This window comes from Bombina bombina, chromosome 6 (genome assembly GCF_027579735.1).
Source record: "Bombina bombina isolate aBomBom1 chromosome 6, aBomBom1.pri, whole genome shotgun sequence".
In the NCBI taxonomy this organism is placed as follows: Eukaryota; Metazoa; Chordata; class Amphibia; order Anura; family Bombinatoridae; genus Bombina; species Bombina bombina.
The window spans coordinates 900,492,237-900,515,909 of record NC_069504.1 but is presented as its reverse complement, the minus strand read 5'-3'; the positions used below and the strand labels follow the sequence as shown (position 1 = coordinate 900,515,909).

Here is a 23,673-nt window from a genome sequence, read left to right as displayed (position 1 = left end):
ATTAAGTCCAGGGTCAACGCAGCCGTCTACCAGGAGATTTTGGAGCACTTCATGCTTCCTTCCGCAGACTAGCTCTATGGGGATGCTGACTTCATTTTCCAGCAGGACTTGGCACCTGCCCACACTGTCAAAAGCACCAAAACCTGGTTCAATGACCGTGGGATTACTGTGCTTGATTGGCCAGCAAACTCGCCTGACCTGAACCCCAGAAAGAATCTATGGGACATTGCCAAGAGAAAGATTAGAGACATGAGACCGAACAATGCAGAAGAGCTGGTCTTCCATAACACCTCAGCAGTGCCACAGGCTGATAGCTTCCATGCCACGCCGCATTGAGGCAGTAATTGCTGCAAAAGGGACCCAAACCAAGTACTGAGTACATACAGTATGCATGCTTATACTTTTCAGAGGTCCGATATTGTTCTATGTACAATCCTTGTTTTATTGATTGCATGTAATATTCTAATTTTCTGAGATTGTGGATTTGGGGTTTTCATGAGCTGTAAGCCATAATCATCACAATTATGACAAATCACGGCTTGAACTATCTTGCTTTGCATCTAATGAGTCTATCTCATATATTAGTTTCACCTTTTAAGTTGCATTAGTGAAATAAATTAACTTTTGCATGATATTCTAATTTTTCGAGTTTCACCTGTATGCTAATTTCTTAGACCTTGAAGATTGCCTCTAATCTGAATGCATTTTGACCACTAGAGGGCATTAATTCATGCGTTTCATATAGATAACATTGAGATCCTGCACATGAATTTACCCTGGAGTGAGCACTGACTGGCTAAAATGCAAGTCTGTCAAAAGAACTGAAATAAGGGGGCAGTTTGCAGAGGCATAGATACAAGGTAATCAAAGAGGTAAAAAGTGTATTTCTATAACAGTGTTGGTTATGCAAAACTGGGAAATGGGTAATAAAAGGGATTATCTTTCTTTTTAAAGAACAAAAATTCTGGTGTTGACTGTCCCTTTAACATACTTTTAAGCTCTTTGATTACCATGTATCTAAGCCTCTGCAGACTAACCCGTTATTTATGTTCTGTTGACAGACTTGCATTTTGGCCAATCCCTGTTGACTCATAAATGACTCCACGGGAGTGCAATGTTATCTATACAATTCCCAGTAAGAGCCCTTGCAACAATCACAGAATCTACTTCCCGGGTAATGTTATGAAATATAGTTGTGAGCATCTCTGACAATCCCAAGGTGTCATTCATACACAATCTGTGAACAGGATTACTAAACTAAGTGTGGTACAGACAATGTGACATTGCTCCCATTTACTCTAACACACCACTAACAGGGATGCACATACCCCAGAGTCATATAGAAGTTGTGACATGTCCACAACAATGCCATCTGCGCAAAAATGTCAGAGCTAGTGCCAAGTGCTAAAAAGTACACTAACACCCATAAACTACCTATTAACCCCTAAACCGAGGCCCACCCGCATCGCAAACACTAAAATAAAATTATTAACCACTAATCTGCCGCTCCCGACATTGCCGCCACTATAATAAACATATTAACCCCTAAACCTGCCAAACTCCCGCATCGCAAACACTAGTTAAATATTATTAACCCCTAATCTGCCGCCCCTAACATCGCCGCCACCTACCTACATTTATTAGCCCCTAATCTGCCGTCCCCAACGTTGCCGCCACTATACTAAATTTATTAACCCCTAAACCTAAGTCTAACCCTAAGCCTAACACCCCCTAACTTAAATATAATTCAAATAAATCTAAATAAAACCTACTATCATTACCTAAATAATTCCTATTTAAAACTAAATACTTACCTATAAAATAAACCCTAAGCTAGCTACAATATAACTAATAGTTACATTGTATCTAGCTTAGGGTTTATTTTTATTTTACAGGCAAGTTTGTATTTATTTTAACTAGGTAGAATAGTTACTAAATAGTTAACTATTTACTAACTACCTAGCTAAAATAAATACAAATTTACCTGTAAAATAAAACCTAACCTGAGTTACACTAACACCTAACATTACAGAACAAATAAATTACATAAATTAAATACAATTACCTAAATTACAAAAATAAAACAAAACACTAAATTTCACAAAATAAGATATTTAAACTAATTACACCTAATCTAATAGCCCTATCAAAAATAAAATAAAAACCTAGCCTAAACTACACTACCAATAGCCCTTAAAAAGGGCCTTTTGCAGGGCATTGCCCCAAAGAAATCAGCTCTTTTACCTTAAAAAAAAAAATACAACCAACCCACACAACCAACCCCCAAATAAAATCCTAACTAAAAAAACCTAAGCTCCCCATTGCCCTGAAAAGGGCATTTGGATGGGCATTGCCATTAAAAGGGCATTTAGCTCTATTGCTGCCCAAACCCTAACCTAAAAATAAAACCCAACCAATAAACCCTTAAAAAAAACAAAAAACTAACACTAACCCCTGAAGATCCACTTACAGTTTTGAAGACCGGACATCCATCCTCAACGAAGCCGGGAGAAGTCCTCAACGAAGCCGGGAGAAGTCCTCAATGAAGCCGGGAGAAGTCCTCAATGAAGCCGGGAGAAGTGGTCCTCCAGACGGTAGAAGTCTTCATCCATCCGGCGTGGAGCGGGTCCATCTTCAAGACATTCGGCACGGAGCATCCTCTTCTTCCGACATCTAACGAAGAATGAAGGTTCCTTTAAATGACATCATCCAAGATGGCGTCCCTTGAATTCCGATTGGCTGATAGAATTCTATCAGCCAATCGGAATTAAAGGCGAAAAATTCCTATTGGCTGATGCAATCAGCCAATAGGATTGAGCTCGCATTCTATTGGCTGATTGGAAGAGCCAATAGAATGCAAGCTCAATCTTATTGGCTGATTGGATCAATAGTTGGCGGCGATGTTAGGGGCGGCAGATTAAGGGTTAATAATATTTAACTAGTGTTTGTGATGGGGGAGTGCTGCGGTTTAGGGGTTAATGTTTATTATAGTGGCGGGAGATTAGGGGTTAATAAGTGTAGGAAGGTTGCGGCGACATTGGGGGCGGGAGATTAGGGGTTAATAAATATAATGTAGGTGTCAGCGATATTGGGGGCAGCAGATTAGGGGTTAATAAGTATAATGTAGGTGTCTGCGATGTCCGGAGCGGCAGATTAGGGGTTAATAAGTGTAAGATTAGGGGTGTTTAGACTCGGGGTTCATGATAGGGTGTTAGCTGTAAACATAAATTTAGTTTCCCCATAGGAATCAATGGGGCTGCGTCACGGAGCTTAAGGCTGCTTTATTGCAGGCGTTAGGCTTTTTTTCAGCGGCTCTCCCCATTGATGTCTATGGGGAAATCGTGCACGAGCACGTAAAACCAGCTCACCGCTGACTTAAGCAGCGCTTGTATTGGAGTGCAGTATGGAGCACAATTTTGCTCTACGCTCACTTCTTGCCTAATAACGCCGGGTTTAGGAAAACCTGTAATACCAGCGCTGTAGGTAAGTGAGCGGTGACAATAACGTGCAAGTTAGCACCGCACCCCTCATAACGCAAAACTCATAATCTAGCCGTATATTAACAAATACGACTGTCAAAATTTGCTGAGAAATTCAACTGCGCATGCATACGTCCATAGCCACATGAAAGCACTACATCAGTTTGCTTGTCAAGATTTACTACTACCTTTGTGCGCAGGCTGCTCATTATAAAATCAGATTTTACACATTCCTTTTTAACATATGTGTGGTGCGATTATGTAATTCTGAGCATGCGCATGTCGAGGTAGCAAATCTCCTCAAGATAGCTCTTTTTTCTATAGAACACCTGACACTTAAGTATTTTAAACTTTATAGAAGAAGGAAAAACAGAAACAATTTAACCAACTCTGTATAGCACAAGAAACTGTTAACTAGTCGGGGTGCTAAACGTCAAAAGTAACACATATCAAGAGAAAAGAAATGCTTATTACTCGCTTAGGAATTCATTTTTATAAACACAGAAAAAAACAGATGCATTCAACTATGCTTAGAACTGAAGCTGGAAATATTTCCTTGCTTAGACCCTCCTTACTCCCAGGGTACAAACTCTTTCTGCACACTAAGCCTTTCACAAGGGTAATATCTCCTGTAGCATATCAGTCTGACCCTGCCAAATGGCAGTCCAGCACCGAAATACCAGGCAAATCTCCTTTGAACAAGAGAAAACAAACCCCAGATGTACGTTTCAGCCTCTATGGGCCTCGTCAGCGAGTGGATTCATTTTTATATCAATCTCTTATAGTAAGGAAGCATAGGAAAATAAAAAAAACATTATTCATTTACAATAAAAATTCCAAAACAGGAACCATTAAATCATAAGTAAAATTAGCTTGTAATTTTAGCTTGCAGAATTTGATTTATTTTGTTTTCCAGTCTTTAGTGCAAGAGTCCCTTTACTTTTTAATATAACTATCACAATTTCCACCGACAGAGCAGCTAGTAGTCCCATTTGTGGCTTTGTGGTGAGCAATAAAGGGACAGTAAACACCAGAAAATGCATTGTTTAAAAAGATATTTTATCCCTTTATTTACAATTCCCCAGTTTTGCATAACCAACATGGTTATATTAAAGGGACATAAAACAATATGAACATAAGTTTCTAAATATATATTGCAGCCAAAGTTTAGCTGTAAAATGGTTTCTGTTTTAACCCCAATTAACCCCTTTAGATCAGGCATAGTTTTGTTTGCAGCAAGCTCCCCCCTGGGCATTTCCACATATGGAAGGTGCTATCCAGGCCATAGCTTCTGCAGAATGCACTTGTGCACGGAAGGTGGCAATCACATGACACCTGACTAAAGTAGTGCACAGTATAATGCTGAAGCTTTCACAAAGCATGTGCCATTAACCCCATGGAAATGAGAAAGCCTCTTGGTAACAAACAAAAGCAGTACCTGCTGTCCCTCCTCAACCCACCCTTGCTTGAATAAGTAATATCCTCACATGCACACTTTGTTATATCATATCACAAGGTTTGGAGTAGGACACTGATAAGGGGGTGGAGCAGCCTGCACTTGGCAACACTAAAGTAAGTAATTTTGCAGATTTTTGGATATTTTATTAAAAAAAAAAAAAGCATCTTATAAATATTTTAACACTATTTAACCTCAGTTGACCCTTTTATAATATGCACATAACTCAAAAGTCTTATGGGTGGGAGTAGAGGGAGATCTCATGGACAGGGAGAATAGCCGCGATAAAGATGTCTTTTATCCCCAAACTTACTTACTTATTTCGGTGCATCCCCTATAACATTCCCAGACCCTTGCTGAACAAGCTACAAAGTCTTATTACTGCTTATATTTGGAGAAGTAATAGACCTAGAACATCTAGAACCACACTTCAGAGGCCACTTACACATGGGGGCCTGGCCCTCCCCAACGTTATACTATATTATACCGCAGCTAGACTATCACATCTATGTAGCTGGAGTCTTACAGATGACCACCCTCGGTGGTTTGATACAGAAACATCGGTACTCCCGTTAGGACTCACCCTTTCTGACCTCTTGTGGATCCCCCCTCACCAAAACTAACCAATATACCCCTAATAATCTCAGATGCCCTTAAGTTTTGGAGTCAAACGAGACACAACCCAGATCTGGCCCCACACCCCTACCCGGCGCTCTCTCTGAGTGGTGCCCTCTATTGTCTCCCGGACTCTCATCTCATGTCCTGGCAAGGTCTCCCTCCCGTGTTGGCCATGGATATCTATGACCTTGGCCAATGGATCACCCATTCATAGTTTTGCGCAAAATTCGAAGTACCCTCCTCTCTATATTTTGAAGCCTTCGGCCTCCGCACATGGCTGAAATCATGGGGATACCTGGGGAAAAACTTAACACCAACGAAATGGGAGAATATATGGATCCAAGGAAAAGGCCTTATGCATGCCCTCTCTTTTCACTACAATCTCCTCCTTGAACCCACCACACTTCATAAAATAGCCCAACACAGAGCTTGGGAAAGGGAGATAGAATTTGTGGCCGACACCGATACATGGCACGCACGTATCACTATAACTAAAAAAACTTCTACACTTTGCTACTCTTTGGGCGCTACAGTATAAAATTCTAGTTTGATGGAACCTGGTTCCCTCTACTCTGTATAGGATATATGGCACTCAACCCCCCCTGTGTTGGAGAGACTGTGGACAACTGGGGACCTTCCTACATATATGGTGGGCTTGCCCCAGGATCCAACCGCTCTGGCAGAAGCTTTTCAGAATACTTAACTCATTAAACATCGCCCTTCCATTTAAACTAGAGATATCCCTACTCCATATGCACACTCCAAATTTAAAGCACTCTAGAGAAGCCCTAGTAATATACCTCCTTATGGCCACCAAACTAACGATTGCCAGAATGTGGAAACACAAAGACCCACCCCTTATATCTCAAGTTCTTACTACAGTCCATTATATCAAACAGATGGAACTCCACTCACATAGAATCCTAGACAAAGTGGACTTCTACCAAGAGACCTGGTCCCCAGGGGTTGAGAAATACCCTGACTGATTTAGACCCCTATCTGCTGCATCTATTTTTTTTTTTCCTACACACCTTATTGTTCATGCTAAACCCTGACCCCTCACTCCACTACTGATACTTTTGGAACTGTTCTTATCAATGATGTTACCCTTTAGATCTAGCTGCATAAGACATTGTCTATTATAGTTCATATGAAAAACTTTGAGGTGCAGAGTTCTTGATTTAGGTGAAAATAACCGCACTAATTTGATTTGCTGTTTACTTTACTCAACACTGTACGAGTCTTGTGATTAGCTTCTCCGCCAGTCCCTGTTGTATAACTGGCTTCATGTCTTATGTCATTCTCCTGTTCTTTTATGTATTTGAACCTGCTCCTCAATAAAATAAAAATATATAGGGGGCGGAGCCGGCTGCCGAGTAAGATGGCTGCACTCTGAGTGAGCTCTAAAAGCCCTGTCTGACTCAAAGGTCAAAATCTCCCTCATTTGGGCACCAAATCGCACCAAACTTCTTGGGGTAGGTTCCCGGGTGCTCCAATAACGGATCTCTCACGGAACCATGTGAAATGGTCTGAGGCCTACCGGACATTGCACAGCTTCACCTACACTGGAGCCCAGATGGTATACAGCACTAGAGCAGTTCTCCTGCCGTCATGAGACTGTAAAACACAGGAAAACCGCAGGAGAAGTGGAGGATGAGAACCTAACTGAAAATCTATACCACTATAGAAAAATAAAACAACGCAGCAAACCGCAAGTATTAAGCCATAATCCATCTAGTTAAAATCACTAAACTGAAAACATGGTGCTTTTGTTTCTCTTTCTACTATCCCCTTATACTCAAAAGCTGCAGGAATATGGGGGGGGGGGGGAGAAGTGGCAGCTGTGCTGAAAGTTAGAGCAAAGAATCTACTAATCTGCAAATGATAGCACACTGATTAAAGTTATACAGAGCCTTTAACCTACTTCCCCACTACTTCATTAGAGACTGATATATTACTGCACATTTATGTAATATAGGGATACTCTCTTGGATTCTTATCAAGAAGAATAGCCCTTCTCCTACTCTCACTAATTAATTACAGGACCTCAGTGGAGGTTATGGAATAGCTGCAGCAAAGATCAAATTTTTTTTTTATCCTTTTTTTATCCTGTCTTTTATTCTTGCAAGAATATGTCGCCTAAAAAGAATACTAATAAGGCAGAAAGGGGGCATAAGCATCCAGCTCATAAAACGCCTTCGGTCAACACCTTCTTTAAACTGCATGATAATGGAGCCCAGGTGGAGGTGCCAACTGTACCCCATAATCCAAAAGCACCATCAGACTCAGAAGATGAAGAAACCTGCACAGATAATATGGTCTTTATATCTCAAACCTTGTTGGAATCTTTGCCATCTAAAAAAGACTTCACAACATTATTGTCACAAGTACGCAGCTGCATTAAAGAAGAAATCTCAGGCCTCAGAAAAGACATTAATGAAATACGAAACAAGGTTGAATACCTTGAGGAGGTTCAAGAAAGCAACCAGGAGGAAATATCTATTTTGCAGCAACAACTAAAAGGTCAGGAAACCTCCATTATGCAGCTTCACGATAAGCTTGAGGACTTAGAGAACAGGGAAAGGCGTCAAAATCTTAGAATCCGGGGAGTACCGGAATCAGTTATCACCTCATCAATACCTGCAGGAGCTCTTTACACACATTAAAGGGGCCCCGTACGACCAACCCATTCAATTTGATAGAGCCCATAGGGCATTGCGCCCCAAATCACTGGATCCAAAGAAACCTAGGGACGTCATTTTAAAATTTAAAGATTATTCCCAGAAAGAAGAAGTCTCACAACTTGCACGCAAACAGAGATCTATTAATTTTCAGGATAGCAACATCCAAATTTTTGCTGATTTGGCCCCAAGAACCTTGCTAAGACGGAGGAAATTCAACCACCTCACAGCACATTTAAGGAACTTAAACATTGCATATCGGTGGGGTTTCCCATGCTTGGTCCAGGTCATCAGACAAGGTCAAAGGTTCGTATGCAATGATGTCCTGGAGACAGAAAGCTTTTGTGCAGACCTACATATCGATCCACCACTTGAACCCATTATATCTTCAGGATCACGTGAACAACTCAGAAAGATGTCTCAAAGCCTCAAAGAACAAAATGGCAAACAGTGCCAGCCAAAAGACTTAGACCTGCTCATTCTGGTCCTTCTCAGGAAACAGTAGAACCCCCATGAACACTCTTCACAGCAAGGGGTAACAGATTTTAGAAGAATTACTGTGTCTCCTTCCATGGTGGAGATGTGGTGTTTATGTTATTCAGTTCAACATTCTGATTTTTACTGGCTAAAAGTTCAAGTTAGGCCTATTTTGAAATGTTTGTGCCAGTTAGCTGTTCATCACCACGAAATACATAGCTAACCTGATGGTACTTGTGGGAAGGTACCTCTGCCCCTTATAGTCTTCCTGGAGATCGTGGGGTAAAAATCACTGAGTGGTAAGATAAAAGCACGATTACCCACTTATATTGACTATACTGGTTATATCTCTTTAAAACCTTTATACCCTGTTGATATTTGTTAAATTTGCAAACCTGAGTCACTCCAGATTTCAACTGACTCTATATGAACACTTTTGATTAAACGGGGTTATTGACTTACCAGGTTCTACGTATCCCCTTTCCCCATAAAGATGTGTGGACTTTAACAATTGGTCAGTTGCTCCATTATTTAATACTTATAGATTTAATCATTCTAGCTCCGAAACGAATCTAGTAGTTAGTTACTTATTGTTATTTACTTTTAGCTAATTTGTTGTTATCAATGTTTGGTTGCTCCCTTTTCCCCTCTAACTATTTTAGAGGCTGCTGCTCAGAGTTCACTGCGCAGTTGAATCACTGAACCATAGTACAGTTTAGTTAATATAGACTTGTTATGCTCTAATGATATTGGTTTGTGTTAGAGCTATAGGTCAGACGGGGATATCTCCCCAGTTTTTTTGTTGTTGTTTAAAACACAATGTATCTCACTAGTTTTTGGATTCCATCTTTGAATCCTACAATTAGAGATTTCTCTCTCAGTATGTATATCTTACAAATTGCTTATTACTGTCCTTTCTCTCAATCTCCCACTTTCTTTTTCTTTTCTAAATATTGGTCTTACATGTGTTATATATGGCGCTTGCAGGGGTATTCATTGTATCTACAAATTTTTTACAGCTCAATATGGTTGATATAAAGGGACATTCGCTAACATTTATGACCCAAAATGTGAAAGGGTTTAACGTACCACACAAACGTTCTATGGCCTTACGTGATATAAAACTAAAAAAGTGTGACATTTTATTTTTACAAGAGACGCACTTTAGGAAAAACTTTGAACCTAAATATTTCTCACCTCACTATACCCAACACTATCATAACAGTCACCCTGACAAAAAAATAAATGGGGTTAGTATCCTTTTCCATAACTCAGTACCATTTCAGCTCCACAGTATAGAAGCAGATAAAGAAGGGAGATACCTTGGCCTGAAGGGCCTTCTATTTGGAAGGCCAATCACGCTGATCAACATTTATGTCCCTAACACAAAACAAAGGCAATTTTTTCAAAATAATACTAATATGACTATCCCTTTCACAACAGGCCCCCTATTAGTAGCTGGGGACTTTAATATCCCTCTTGACCCATCGATAGATAGTTCCAATCCAAATATTCTTATTCCCCAAAAATCTCTGAAATCCATATGGTAAAATTTACGCCTTCTTACACTCCATGACACATGGAGAATTTCACACCCACACATTAGGGATTACACTTTCTTTTCAAACCCGAATAAATCATATTCCCGATTAGATTTTATTTTAGTAGATCATTTGTTCCTAAGTCTCCTAGAATCCTCCAGGATCTCATCAACCACTTGGTCCGATCAATTTAAAGTAAGAGTAGGTGGGGGTAGGGCAGAATATGTTATGCACAGGAGATTTTAGTGGTTAAGGGCGAATAGCCCAATTTGAGTTTTGTGATCTCCTAACCACCAATACCTCCTGCCACAGATTTAGAGTTAAGAGCAGGATACAACTAACAAGTAATTGTAAATAGACTTACAAGTAAGGATAGGTAACTTAAATCTGTGAGGAAAATTCCACTAATAGTGCCCTAGCAGAGTTAAAGCTAGATTTGTATTTAATTAGAAAAAATGTTGTTTCTCCATTCATACACTAAAGTTTATTAAGTCTATATTTTAACCACACATACATTTAGCAAGAGCTAAAAATTAAAAACACTGCACCCAAGTTGAGCTATGATTTTTAAATTAATCTGGAATCAGCGTCAAAATACCTTTGACGCTGATTCCAGATTAATTTAAAAATCATAGCTCAACTTGGGTGCAGTGTTTTTAATTTTTAGCTCTTGCTAAATGTATGTGTGGTTAAAATATAGACTTAATAAACTTTAGTGTATGAATGGAGAAACAACATTTTTTCTAATTAAATACAAATCTAGCTTTAACTCTGCTAGGGCACTATTAGTGGAATTTTCCTCACAGATTTAAGTTACCTATCCTGACTTGTAAGTCTATTTACAATTACTTGTTAGTTGTAACTTGGTCCGATCATTCTGCAGTCATTAGCAAATTCAGATGGCCCTCTGCTCCAGTTAAGCCATTTCTATGGTGGTTGGACAACTCTATTCTATCTGACCCAATTAGCATACAACACTTAGAAAAGACACTTACAAACTTTTTTCAGGAGAATTTGACACCGGATACTAACACTAGGGTAGTATGGAAAACTCATAAATGTGTTCTTAGGGGAGAACTCATTAAAATTAAAGGGCATAAAACTAAACAATATAGGGAAAAATACACACAACTCGCAGCTGCTCTCTTAGAAGTGGAGCATGAACACAAGCTTGATCCCTCAAACGAAGAGACTCTGAGGAAACTATTAAAACTCAGAACTGAGAAACAACATGCTACATATTAAATCACAAGAACAAGCATTTTATCTTAAACAAAACGTTTTTACAGAAGGAAATAAACCAGGTAGAATGTTAGCGAGGGCACTCAGACAAAAACAAAACTCTTCTAATGTACACCATTTACTAAATGACGCAAATCAAAATATAGAGGATTCAACCTCTATAGCGGAATTGTTTAGACTATATTATGCAAAGCTCTATGATTTATTTCCCAACAGGAAAACTTTGGTACATGAACACGTATGCTCCTCATATCTACAACAGCTTTCAACCCCAGTCTTACAAACAGATATGGTAGAATTCCTCCAAAAACCAATAGATGCCTAAGAAATAGAAAAAGCAATAAAAACTCTGAAGCCAGGGAAAAGCCCAGGACCAGATGGGTATACAGGCTTATATTTCAAAACCTTCAAACATATTTTAATTCCCCACCTCCTTACCCTGTTCCAGTCTATAGACCAAAATGAGCTGATGTCCTCGAACATGTTGGAGGCTTTTATAACAGTATTGCCCAAACCAGGCAAATCCCCAGACCAGCCAGCTCACTTCCGACCTATCTGCCTCCTGAATGTTGATTTAAAAATTTACGCCAAAGTTTTGGCAAATAGATTCAATGCAGTCCTCCCTTTGCTGATTCATGTGGATCAGGCAGGCTTTGTACCTGGTCGAGAGGCCAGGGACAACACCATGCGTGTGCTGCAACTTATGCAATTTGTTTCTTTACATAAAACCCCTTCAATCCTCCTGTCAACAGATGCTGAAAAGGCCTTTGACAGGTTGGATTGGACCTTTTTAAAACTCACCCTCCAGAAATTCGGTATCCCAGAGGAATTTATCTCCAAAATCTTTGCACTTTATGTGGGCCCAACAGCCAAAGTTAAAGTGAATGGTATCCTGTCCGGCTCATTTCATATTAAGAATGGGACGAGACAGGGGTGCCCTCTTTCCCCCATATTATTTGTACTCTCTATGGAAATTTTTTGCAATCAAGCTTAGGGGCAGCTCGGAGGTGAGTGGTCTGCAGATTAACCAGACACAATACAAAGCTACATTGTTTGCGGACGACTTACTGCTTTCCCTTACCAACCCAACTAAATCCCTCCCTGCAGCTCGCCTAATTTTGGCCCAATACGGGAGAGTCTCAAACTACGCAATAAACTCTTCCAAATCGGAATTACTTCCAATGGAAATGTCTCTGGCAGAATGTAAACGATTAGAAGTTGATTATCCATATCAGATTCAAACCAAAACGTTAAAGTACTTAGGCGTACATTTATCACCTAACCTACATGACCTGTTCAAATATAGCTATGAAAGATTTATACACGAATTCAACTCATTTATTGCATCTTGGCTCCCTAAATCAATTACTTGGATAGGAAGGATTAATGTGGTAAAAATGAATTTGTTACCTAAACTTTTATATATCTTCCAAACAGTCCCTATCCCACTTCCTAATCACTTCCTCCCTACACTACAGTCCATCACTAACTCTTACATATGACGTAAAAGACCACCAAGGATATCTAAAACAACACTATATCTGCATCCAACTAGGGGAGGGCTAGGTGTACCAAATCTCCAGAAATACAAAGATGCCACTATCCTTCAGAGGATTGTTGATTGGTGTTACCAGTCGGCAACTTCATCTAAAGCCTGGGTCTCCCTGGAACACGACTTAACGGGGATACCCCAACTAGGGAGCTATTGTTGGCTTCCCTCTGAACACCGACCTTCTACAATCCAAAACTATCCCATTATAAAATAAACTTTTCAGGTATGGTCTAGACCAGGGGTGTCAAACTTGCGACCCGCGGGCCTCATGCGGCCCTCAACCTAATTTTGTGCGGCCCACGCCACCTCCATGAAAAATATTAATTATAATATGCTTATTACTTAAAGAGCGAGTGCGCTTACTGTTAGGGATGCACATACATTAAAACATACGTTATTAAAAAGAAAAAGACAGATAAGTGAATAATGATTTCTTCAACACATGCAGTTCATTACTATGGTAGCACTGATTTCCCACATCATTTCTGTCCATTCCTTTCCATCATTTTCTCTTTAACTAAAATCACATACTTTATATATATTTCTATGTATTTATTTTATATTATGTACAACAGGTATGTCTATCACTATTATAAACAGTGGGTCGCACATGGAGCGTGTGTCTCACCTTCTTAAAAGCATTAGAGCACATTTCCTCAAGCCAGAGTAAGTTAATTAGGAGTTACAGAACACAATCTTTTGAAATGTATACAGTTATAGCAAATGCCACTGCACTGTTTAGCAATGACAAGATATGTAGGCAGTGTGCGGCCCACGTGAGTTGTACATGTATGGAAAATGGCCCGCAACTAAAATGAGTTTGACACCCCTGGTCTAGACAGATACAGAAAAACACCTCGTTCTCTAGTATCCCATCCCCTCTCACACCATCACTCTCCAATCCTGACTTCTTGGTGGGGAATTCTCCACCAAACAATTTAAAACTAGACATCCATGGACTTCTCCCGGTCTGTTGACGGAGGCAACAAAAATAATCCCAATGACACAAATGCAAAACTTGGAGAACGACTTCTTCGCTACCTGGCTAAGATATAATCAGCTGACACATTTTATCAACACTCATAAAAACAAACAGGATCTGGTGCGTACTCGCACTAGATTTGAACAACTCTGTAGTGCACCTCACCAACCAGCCCATACTATATCTCTTTTGTATGCTATTCTGAACTCACCTCCAACAGACCACCTTCCTTCTTACACACAAAAATGGCAAAAAGACCTTGCGGGGCAAGTATCAGTAGAGGAATGGAATAAAATTTTCCACAACATAGCCAAATCTTCTCACTCGGCCTCCCTGCTGGAAGTCAATTATAAATTCTTAATGAGATGGTATTTGACCCCGCAACGCCTACAATACATCTTTCCCCTGACATCTAACAGATGCTGGAGGAAGTGCAACCAAGAGGGTTCCATGTACCATATTTGGTGGTCATGTCCTAGTATTCAGCCTTTTTGGTGCTCCATAACTAAGGAAATTAGCAAACTCCTAGGACGCGACATTCCTCTAGATCCAGTAGTTTTACTCTTCCATGATATTCCCAAAATGCAATCTAAGGCCCACACTAGGCTTCTACACATTGCATTGAATAGTGCTAAGCAAGTCATTCCTCGGAAATGGAAACAGGAGATTACTCCTACGACTGACGAGTGACTTGCTCAGCTTTCGTTAAATATACGACTAGAGAGGTTTCATTACTTCTCCATTAACCAATTGGATTTCTATTGCGAGATTCTCTTCCTATGGGAATCCAGACCCCGCAGCTAATTACCAGGAGGACGCAAGATAACCTAACACCCTTGATAGGGGTAAGCCCATACTGTAATTTTAATATCCCTCAGCGAACTTTATTTCACTTCACTCAGGAACACGTGTATTTGACCTCTTCTCTTCTTTTTCTTTCCTCTTCCTTTCCTTCGTTTGTCTATGCTTCTTTTTCTTTATGTCCTGCTAAACACTTGCAAAATTCATATTGACAATTCTCTATGTAACCAATATTGATAATTCTTGTTTGATGGCCTTTCTAGTCCATTTCTTATTGTATTATTTTGTTTAACCCACAACAAATGTAAGAACTGAAACACGGGGATTTCGATGAGTGCCAACAGACTTATGTTGTGTTTTATTCTCTGCTTGTAAATGTTTTAAGTTATTTCAATAAAGCTTTTTCAAAACTAAAAAATATATATATATATATATATATATGTAGAAATAAGTAAAATGTGTCTCCTCAGTGAACTGAGTTGACACAAGTGATACTCTGTTGTGGGCGCTGGTCAAAAGGTGTATAGGAAATAGTGGCAGCTATATAGGACATATACTGGGAGGGTTGTGAAGCCCTAGACAGTAAAAGAGAATATATATTCAAAGGTGGATACAGCGCCTATATGTCCAATATACTGATGTGGTATGTGAGGAATAAAAGATGGGAAAAAGCAAATAAGAACATAGAAAATAAAAGAAAAAATAAAAGAAAAATATATATATATTAAAATAAAATAACAATAAAAAGTCCAGCTAAAAATAGCATATAAAATATATGAACTCTGAAACGATGTTCATATGAGTCCTAGAAGTAATATAAATCGTAGTGAATCTCCAGATGTAGTGGTTGTATAGATATAGTTGGTATATAATACCCTTACCAGATCTTACCTCAATCGAATGAGGTAAGTATGCCGCACTGGGGGTATATATAGATGATTGGGTTTCCTCCTTGTATCCTGCTTGTGATGTTCGTTGACCTCTTGGAGTATGCAGGGATATGCCTCTGATGATGAATAGATCCCTTGTACTTCCTATGGATTCGTGGTTGGCCTCTTGGAGTGCTCTTTCTGCTCTGGTATTAACTTTCTACTTTTCCCATTAGGCAGTGTAGATCATGACATAAATAGAATAGCACATAATTTAGATCCCAATCAGTAACCTTGATGCTTTCAGCAAACATAAAGTGTCTTTAAATCCAGAGTAGTCCCAGTTGGCAAATCAGATCACAAACAGCAGACTTGATAGTTTAAGTAAATGAAAAGTGTATTTAAAACCAGAGAGCAAATCCAGCATTATATTTAGATCCCAAACAGTAGTCTTGATGTTTTCAGCATGCACAAAAAGACTCTAAATCCAAAGGTAAAATAGATTTAAGGAGGTAATCCAACCTCCAACCTAATGTTGGATTACCTCCTTAAATCTATTTTACCTTTGGATTTAGAGTCTTTTTGTGCATGCTGAAAACATCAAGACTACTGTTTGGGATCTAAATATAATGCTGGATTTGCTCTCTGGTTTTAAATACACTTTTCATTTACTTTTCATTTACTTAAACTATCAAGTCTGCTGTTTGTGATCTGATTTGCCAACTGGGACTACTCTGGATTTAAAGACACTTTATGTTTGCTGAAAGCATCAAGGTTACTGATTGGGATCTAAATTATGTGCTATTCTATTTATGTCATGATCTACACTGCCTAATGGGAAAAGTAGAAAGTTAATACCAGAGCAGAAAGAGCACTCCAAGAGGCCAACCATGAATCCATAGGAAGTACAAGGGATCTATTCATCATCAGAGGCATATCCCTGCATACTCCAAGAGGTCAACGAACATCACAAGCAGGATACAAGGAGGAAACCCAATCATCTATATATACCCCCAGTGCGGCATACTTACCTCATTCGATTGAGGTAAGATCTGGTAAGGGTATTATATACCAACTATATCTATACAACCACTACATCTGGAGATTCACTACGATTTATATTACTTCTAGGACTCATATGAACATCGTTTCAGAGTTCATATATTTTATATGCTATTTTTAGCTGGACTTTTTATTGTTATTTTATTTTAATATATATATATTTTTCTTTTATTTTTTCTTTTATTTTCTATGTTCTTATTTGCTTTTTCCCATCTTTTATTCCTCACATACCACATCAGTATATTGGACATATAGGCGCTGTATCCACCTTTGAATATATATATATATATATATATATATATATATATATATATATATATATATATATATATATATATATATATATATATATAAAAAAATGTCTTATGCCACTTTAAGATACTTTTTACCTCTGTGATTACCTTACATCTAAAGCCTCTGCCGACTGCCCCATTATTTTAGTTCTTTTGACTGACTTGCATTTTAGCCAATCAGTGCCCTCTTATTAGTAACTCCACAGGCGTGAGCAAATATCTATATGGCACATGTGAACAAACACCCTCTAGTTGTTAAAACTGTCAAATGCATTCAGAAAAGAGGCGGTCTTCAAGGACTTAGAAATTAGCATTTGAGCTTACCTAGGTTTAGCTTTCAACTAAGAATACCAAAAGAACAAAGCAAATTTTATGATAAAAGTAAATTGGAAAGTTGTTTAAAATTACATTCCCTATATGAATCATGAAAGTTTAATTTTGATGAGACTGTCCCTTTAATAGTCACGTAAAAGTTAGATTGTTAGGGATCTTTTGAGTTGGTGGTTTCATGTTAGTGGGTTACCTGAAACTGTCCTAATTTGGGTTTCTGTTGTGATGTAATGTGTGTTTATGGGCTTCTCACACTATGCTTATATGGACTAGGAATATTTATATTTTACTATGTTTTAATGGTTCCTGTTTTGTAATTGTTATGGTAAATGAATAAAGGTTAAAGTGAATGTAAAGTTTAATAATTAATCACCAGTATCAAATAATCTTAAAAACAGGGGCACTTTAATTTATAAAATACTTAGCTTTGCGTTATGGTAAACATAATGCCGAACCTTCGCCCGCAGGTTGGGATGTCTGCATAGAACATCTATGTCTCGCATGGACAGGACCAAATCATCAGATTATGTATAGGCTTTTTACATTAGAGGCATATCAAGGTTATTTTTTTTTTTCTCTAAGCTTCTGGAAGCTTGTCCCTGCCTACAAACGCCTCTGACCAGATATGATGTATACCGTGGTATGCAACGTGAGGTCCCCTTTACTATTCATTTTACATTTGTGTTGGGTGTGCGCGTTTGTAATTTTTTTGTTGGTACGTTCTGTTTTGCTTCGTGCCTCTTTAACAAGTACTCTGTTGACAGCCATCAGCCATGTTTTTACACTTAAATATCTCATCAGATGACAGCTGAGCACACACATACCCAATGTACCGCCAGGTAATCTTCCCCCGTACCACAGTAATGCGTCACTGTAGTCACTAATGTTATATGAATTCTCATTACTAATGAATTCGACTTACGCGTTACCAGATCCTCTTCTATAAACCCGGACGCGCAGCTCGTAAGAAGTGCACAGGGAAGGGTGGCCATAGCTGCTCCTACCAAGGCCTCTTCCGCGCTCCAGCTGGGACACACTTTCGCATGGCAACTACCCAACTTCCTCATAGTAACGCCCTCCCTTCCGCCAGTACTGGCGTCAGTATCCGGATAACGAGCCCGCCCACTCTGTGCTCAGCGCGTCCTGTTTCCATGACAGCGCAAAAGGGTTCTTACTTTAGGAAGGCTTCATCATGGCAGGATTCTCAGGGGGCACGGACCCGGTGGGTCGCCTTCTAGTACAGGTATAGTTATTTGTTTCGTAAGCTTTCACAAATGTACATAAACAGATTCTGTATGCCACTATTCATATTTAAATATATCGCTTTTTTTCTGGAGCAAATGAACTAAAACATATTGCTCACCCAGATACGATTTCTTATACAACCTTGTGCAATAGGGTTGCCACCTTATTTTTTGAAGAAAATATGTGAGACTAAGGTAAGGAACCGACAGATTTGACACAGGAACAGCAATGCACTACTGAGAGCTAGCTGAACTGAACACATCTGGTGAGCCAATCTCTAAAGATAAATCTGTACAGCCACCAATCACTAGCCATCTTCCAGTAGAGTAGGATATGTATATATTTTTTTCAACAACCAATACCAAGAAAATAAAGCACATTTAAAAAATAAAGTTAATTTAAAAGTATCTTAATATTGTATGCTCTATCTGAATCACACAAGTTTAATTTTGACTTTCATATCCATTTTGCACAATGGGAGTAAAGACATTAAAGGGACAGTCTACACCAGAATTTGTGTTGTTTAAAAAGATAGATAATCCCTTTATTACCCATTCCCCAGTTTTGCATAACTAACACAGCTATATTAATACGGTATATGTTTTATATCTGTGATTACCTTGTATCTAAGCCTCTGCAGACTTCTCCCTTATCTCAGTGCTTTTGACAGACATGCAGTTTAGCCTATCAGTGCCGACTCCTAAATAAGTCCACGGGAGGGAGCACAATGTTATCTATATGACACACATGAACTAGTACTGTCTAACTGTGAAAAACTTTCAAAATGATCTGAGCTAAGAGGCGGGTTTTAATGGTTTAGAAATCAGTTTGAGCCTAGCTAGGTTTAGCTTTTAAAAAATACCACCAAGGGAACAAAGCAAATTTAATGATAAAAGTCAATTGGAAAGTTGTTTAAAATGACATGCCCTATCTGAATCATGAAAGTTTAATTTTGACTAGACTGTCCCTTTAAACTGATAGATACATCAAATTGATTATCTAAGTAAGAGTACAATATTAAATGTTTGAAATTAAGATTTTACATATTGTAAAAAATAATGGAGAAACTTTCTAAGCGCAGTTAAATAAGGGAGCCTAAGGGAGATCCCTAGAAATGAGGGATGGCAACCCTATTGTGCAGTCGCCCCACATTTATTATCCATGGGGACAAGAACAATCTAAAATTATATATACAGTACAGACTCATACACCCACTCAAAGTAATACCATAGTAAATGATTTTTACTGTGAAGTTTTCTTTAAACATTAACATTATGGAGTAGACAATATCATGTAGAAATTTTGACATCCATTAAACTTGTAATATTAAAAAGAAAATATAATTTATTTAATTTTTTAGTGTGATTTCCACATTAATAATGTTAGAGGGAGGCAATATACATTAGATAAAAATGTGGACCACTAAATTGTATTGTGTGATGTTCCTTTCCATTTGTATACCTACATTTTGTGCTTACCAGGTTCAAGATGATCTGCAACACTTAAAGAATGAGCTGACTCATGCCATTATCCATGATAAAGAAGAGGTTGTTGATATCCATGTTCTAGAGAAAGCAATACAAAGGACAAAGATTGGTCTAAAGGTAAAGGGATGAATAATATCATAGATCTACTTTAGATACAGAAGAAAACAAAATGTTTATTTTTATGAAAAGTCAAATGTAGTTTTTAAAATATAAACGGTATGTTGTTATGCTTTATAATCTGTATTGATCTAATAATACGATTTTATAATTGTTTAAATATTATTTTATTAATGCATCTATCTATTTCATTATCTGACAGAAACACACCGAGGACTACTTGCATTACATAAGCTGCAATCCACTGACTCTTCCCTATGAGGGAAACAGGGACAAGTATACCCCTAAACTGTTAAAATGGTAAGAGCTGTTCAACCTTAGTGAATTGAGAGATGTGTAGTGTTCTCTGTAAGGAATTCCTTTTTATTTATGCACTAAATTCAGTGTGTAGACCTTCTCCATATTTATATAAACAAATAATTAGATAAACAAATAATTGGAATTATTTATCCATATGAGTCCAGATGTCTGCCTACATTGTATGTATGTTAATATGTGTCTTAATTTGTATAGCTCACTAATACACACAGGAATTCACAGGTGCACTAACAAATGGGATATAAATTAATTTTTCATAAAAGTAGATTGAGGGCTAGATTTCACAATTTGCGAACGGACATTTAATTGCAAATTGTGGGGTGCATTTCTTCTCTTTATTTACCATTGCACAAGTGAATGCTTGTGCAATGCCATCCCCTAACTTTGCGCAACCAATTGCGTGAGAGTAAAGCTTGTCAATCACCCTGAACAAATTAATCTAGGGGGATTTTTAAAGGCCAGTTATAAGTTGGCAAGAGGGTTTATGAAGCAGCGGTTTAAACCATTGCTTCATAAATATCAGATTCAGGCTCAAATAAGCAACCAATCAGGATTTTTCGCTAATGATAAGTCTAGCCCTTAGGTTAAGGATTCCCTGACTGCACTGCATGCTGAGTAAGGATATACTGAAATAGATTAGGGAGAGTTCTCAATGATTGGTGTATTTGCAAAAATGAATTGTTATCTTAACGCCTCTTATTAACGTTTTGCAAAACAACTTTAAAACCATGGTGAGTATGTTTATCTTATCTCTTTTATTTTTATTAATTGACGCGTATTAGGGCTGTCTGTAAATAAGTGAACCTAGGTGGCAGAACTTGTTTTTCAGTATCTCTAGGGAGTGTGGGACAACCATCATTTTTAACAAAATATTGTGTTATTTTGTGTTGTTCATGATATTTAAGTTTCTTTTAATATGAACATGGAACCCTGAAAACAATGGGGGAAAGCTCTATAGTACAGCTGTGATTTAACCCCCTTAAGCCATTGCAACGTTTATATATTCGTCGTGTGGTACTTTGCTTATCGTACCGCACAACTTATATATACGTCAGAGCTGCAGGAAGCGATACTAAACCCAGTTTTGTTTGTTTAGAAAAGAGCATGTCATTTTAAGCAACTTTCTTATTTACTTCTATTATCATTTTTTTCTTCATTCTCTTGCTATCTTTATTTAAAAAGCAGGAATTTAAAACTTAGGAGCCGGACCATTTTAGGTTCAGCACCATGGATTGCGCTTGCTTATTGGTGGCTGACATTTAGCCACCAATAAGCAAGCATAACCCAGGTTCTCAACCAAAAATGGGCCAGCTCCTTAGCTTACATTCCTGCTTTTTAAATTAAGATAGCAAGAGAACAAAGAAAAAATTATAATAGGAGTAAATTAGAAAGTTGCTTAAAATTGCATGCTCTATCTGAATCATTAAAGACAAAATTTGGGTTTAGTGTCCCTTTAACTTACAGCCTAGAGCTGGAGTCTCTGAGCGCATGGCATCTCTCTTCATATGGAACCTGAGCACGGTCCAGCAGTGGAGGGGGGAGGGAGGGGGAGCGAGTGGGATAGCTCTACTGCAAAAAAATAAAATAAATAAATAAATAAAGGGAAAGGGAGGGATGGGGAGCTACACTACAGAAAAAAAGATGGGGTGTGGGTCCCTAACTAACGATCGCCGGAGTGGGGGGACCACTGCACTACAGAAATGTTTTACAAACATTATTAAAAAAAAAAAAAGTGTTTTATAGGTGCTGGCAGACAGCTGCCAGTACCTAAGATGGCAGACACTAGTTAGAGGGGGCCTTGGGCTGTCTACTTAAAATATATATATATATATATATATATATATATATATAGTTTTGACAGGTAAATAAAAAAAACAAGACTCTATTTCTGTTTAAATGGAGTGATAGCAAAAACGCTAAAACTTCTCCGATATTTTAGGCAAGTTCTTCTCTGAAAGTCCTAGTAGTGAAGGGGTTAGAGGGATTGTCAAGTCAAAATTAAACTTTCATAATTCAGTCAGGGCATGCAATTTTAAACAACTTTGTAATTTACTTTTATGATCAAATTAGATTTTTTTTTTCTCTTAGTATTCATTGTTGAAAGCTATACCTAGGTAGGCTCATATTCTAATTTCAAAATCGTTGAAGGATATCCTTCTATCTAAGTGCATTTTGACAGTTTTTCACAGTTAGACACTGCTAGTTTTTTTTTATTGAATTTTTTTTTTTACAGTAACAAGTTCCATTATAAACAAGGCTCTTTTCACAACTATACAGAATAAGAAACTTTGCACAGATACAAAGATTACCAACAAGTAATTAGCAGTGCCCTTTTGTTATATTATTAACCTAAAATTTGCCCTGCACCAAGTTGTACCAAACAAACAACCCCAGGACAATACAAATACAGACAGACAAAACAGAAACAAGTAAGTACCACACCGAAAAACCAAAAAAAAAGGAACCGAGATGGAGAGTAAAAAGAAAGAAAGACCAGCCTCATCTAAGATGCACATTTAGCTCACATCTTCATGATCAACTAAAGGAATGATCTGATTTATTTTTATCTGAAGATCATTCCCCATGTATAAGATAAATTCCTCCCAGACTTTTTTATACTCTTTAATCCCGTTTATTTTATAATACTTAGTATCATGGGCCTCCAAGATAGCTTGTTTGGCCAATCAATTTTGAACTGACCTAATTGTGGTGATTTCTTTATTAATTCACTTATTAAAGATACATGCTCTAGTTAGAACAATACCCATTGAATAATTTTATACTTTGTACCCCAATTTGCTGCTTTATTTAAGAATAGAATATTTTCTTCTGTTATCTTAATCTTTTTCCCCAGGAATGATGAAATCAGATATTCAATTCTTCCCCATAACTGACATATTTTTGGGCATGTATATAGCAAATGAAGAATATTAGGATCCTCCTCCCTACATTTTTTGCATACATTTTCAGTTTGGATTTTCCACTTTTTTGCTCTCCTGGGAGTGATATAGTCTAAGTGGATAAGCCTGAAATGGGATTCTCTAATTTTAGCCGATCTAGTTACAGCCTTAATAATTGCAAAACTTTTTTTGAATTTTCAATTCCTTACTAAAATAAATAGCC

At 38.0% G+C, this 23,673-nt stretch overlaps 2 protein-coding genes across 2 annotated transcripts in view; one reads left to right on the top strand and one right to left on the bottom strand.

The window, feature by feature from the left end:
• Positions 1 to 18,467, bottom strand: part of AAGAB (alpha and gamma adaptin binding protein) — a 149,886-nt gene extending 131,419 nt beyond the window's left edge. The window contains exon 1 of the mRNA XM_053718519.1: positions 18,306 to 18,467. Coding sequence (XP_053574494.1) covers positions 18,306 to 18,450 — 145 coding nt within the window. The 5' untranslated portion in view covers positions 18,451 to 18,467. The remainder of the gene's footprint in view (positions 1 to 18,305) is intronic.
• The window catches only part of IQCH (IQ motif containing H), a 369,607-nt gene continuing 364,399 nt past the window's right edge, over positions 18,466 to 23,673 (top strand). The window contains exons 1-3 of the mRNA XM_053719577.1: positions 18,466 to 18,626; positions 20,110 to 20,232; positions 20,435 to 20,532. Of these exons, the coding sequence (XP_053575552.1) occupies positions 18,576 to 18,626; positions 20,110 to 20,232; positions 20,435 to 20,532 (272 nt within the window). The 5' untranslated portion in view covers positions 18,466 to 18,575. The remainder of the gene's footprint in view (positions 18,627 to 20,109; positions 20,233 to 20,434; positions 20,533 to 23,673) is intronic.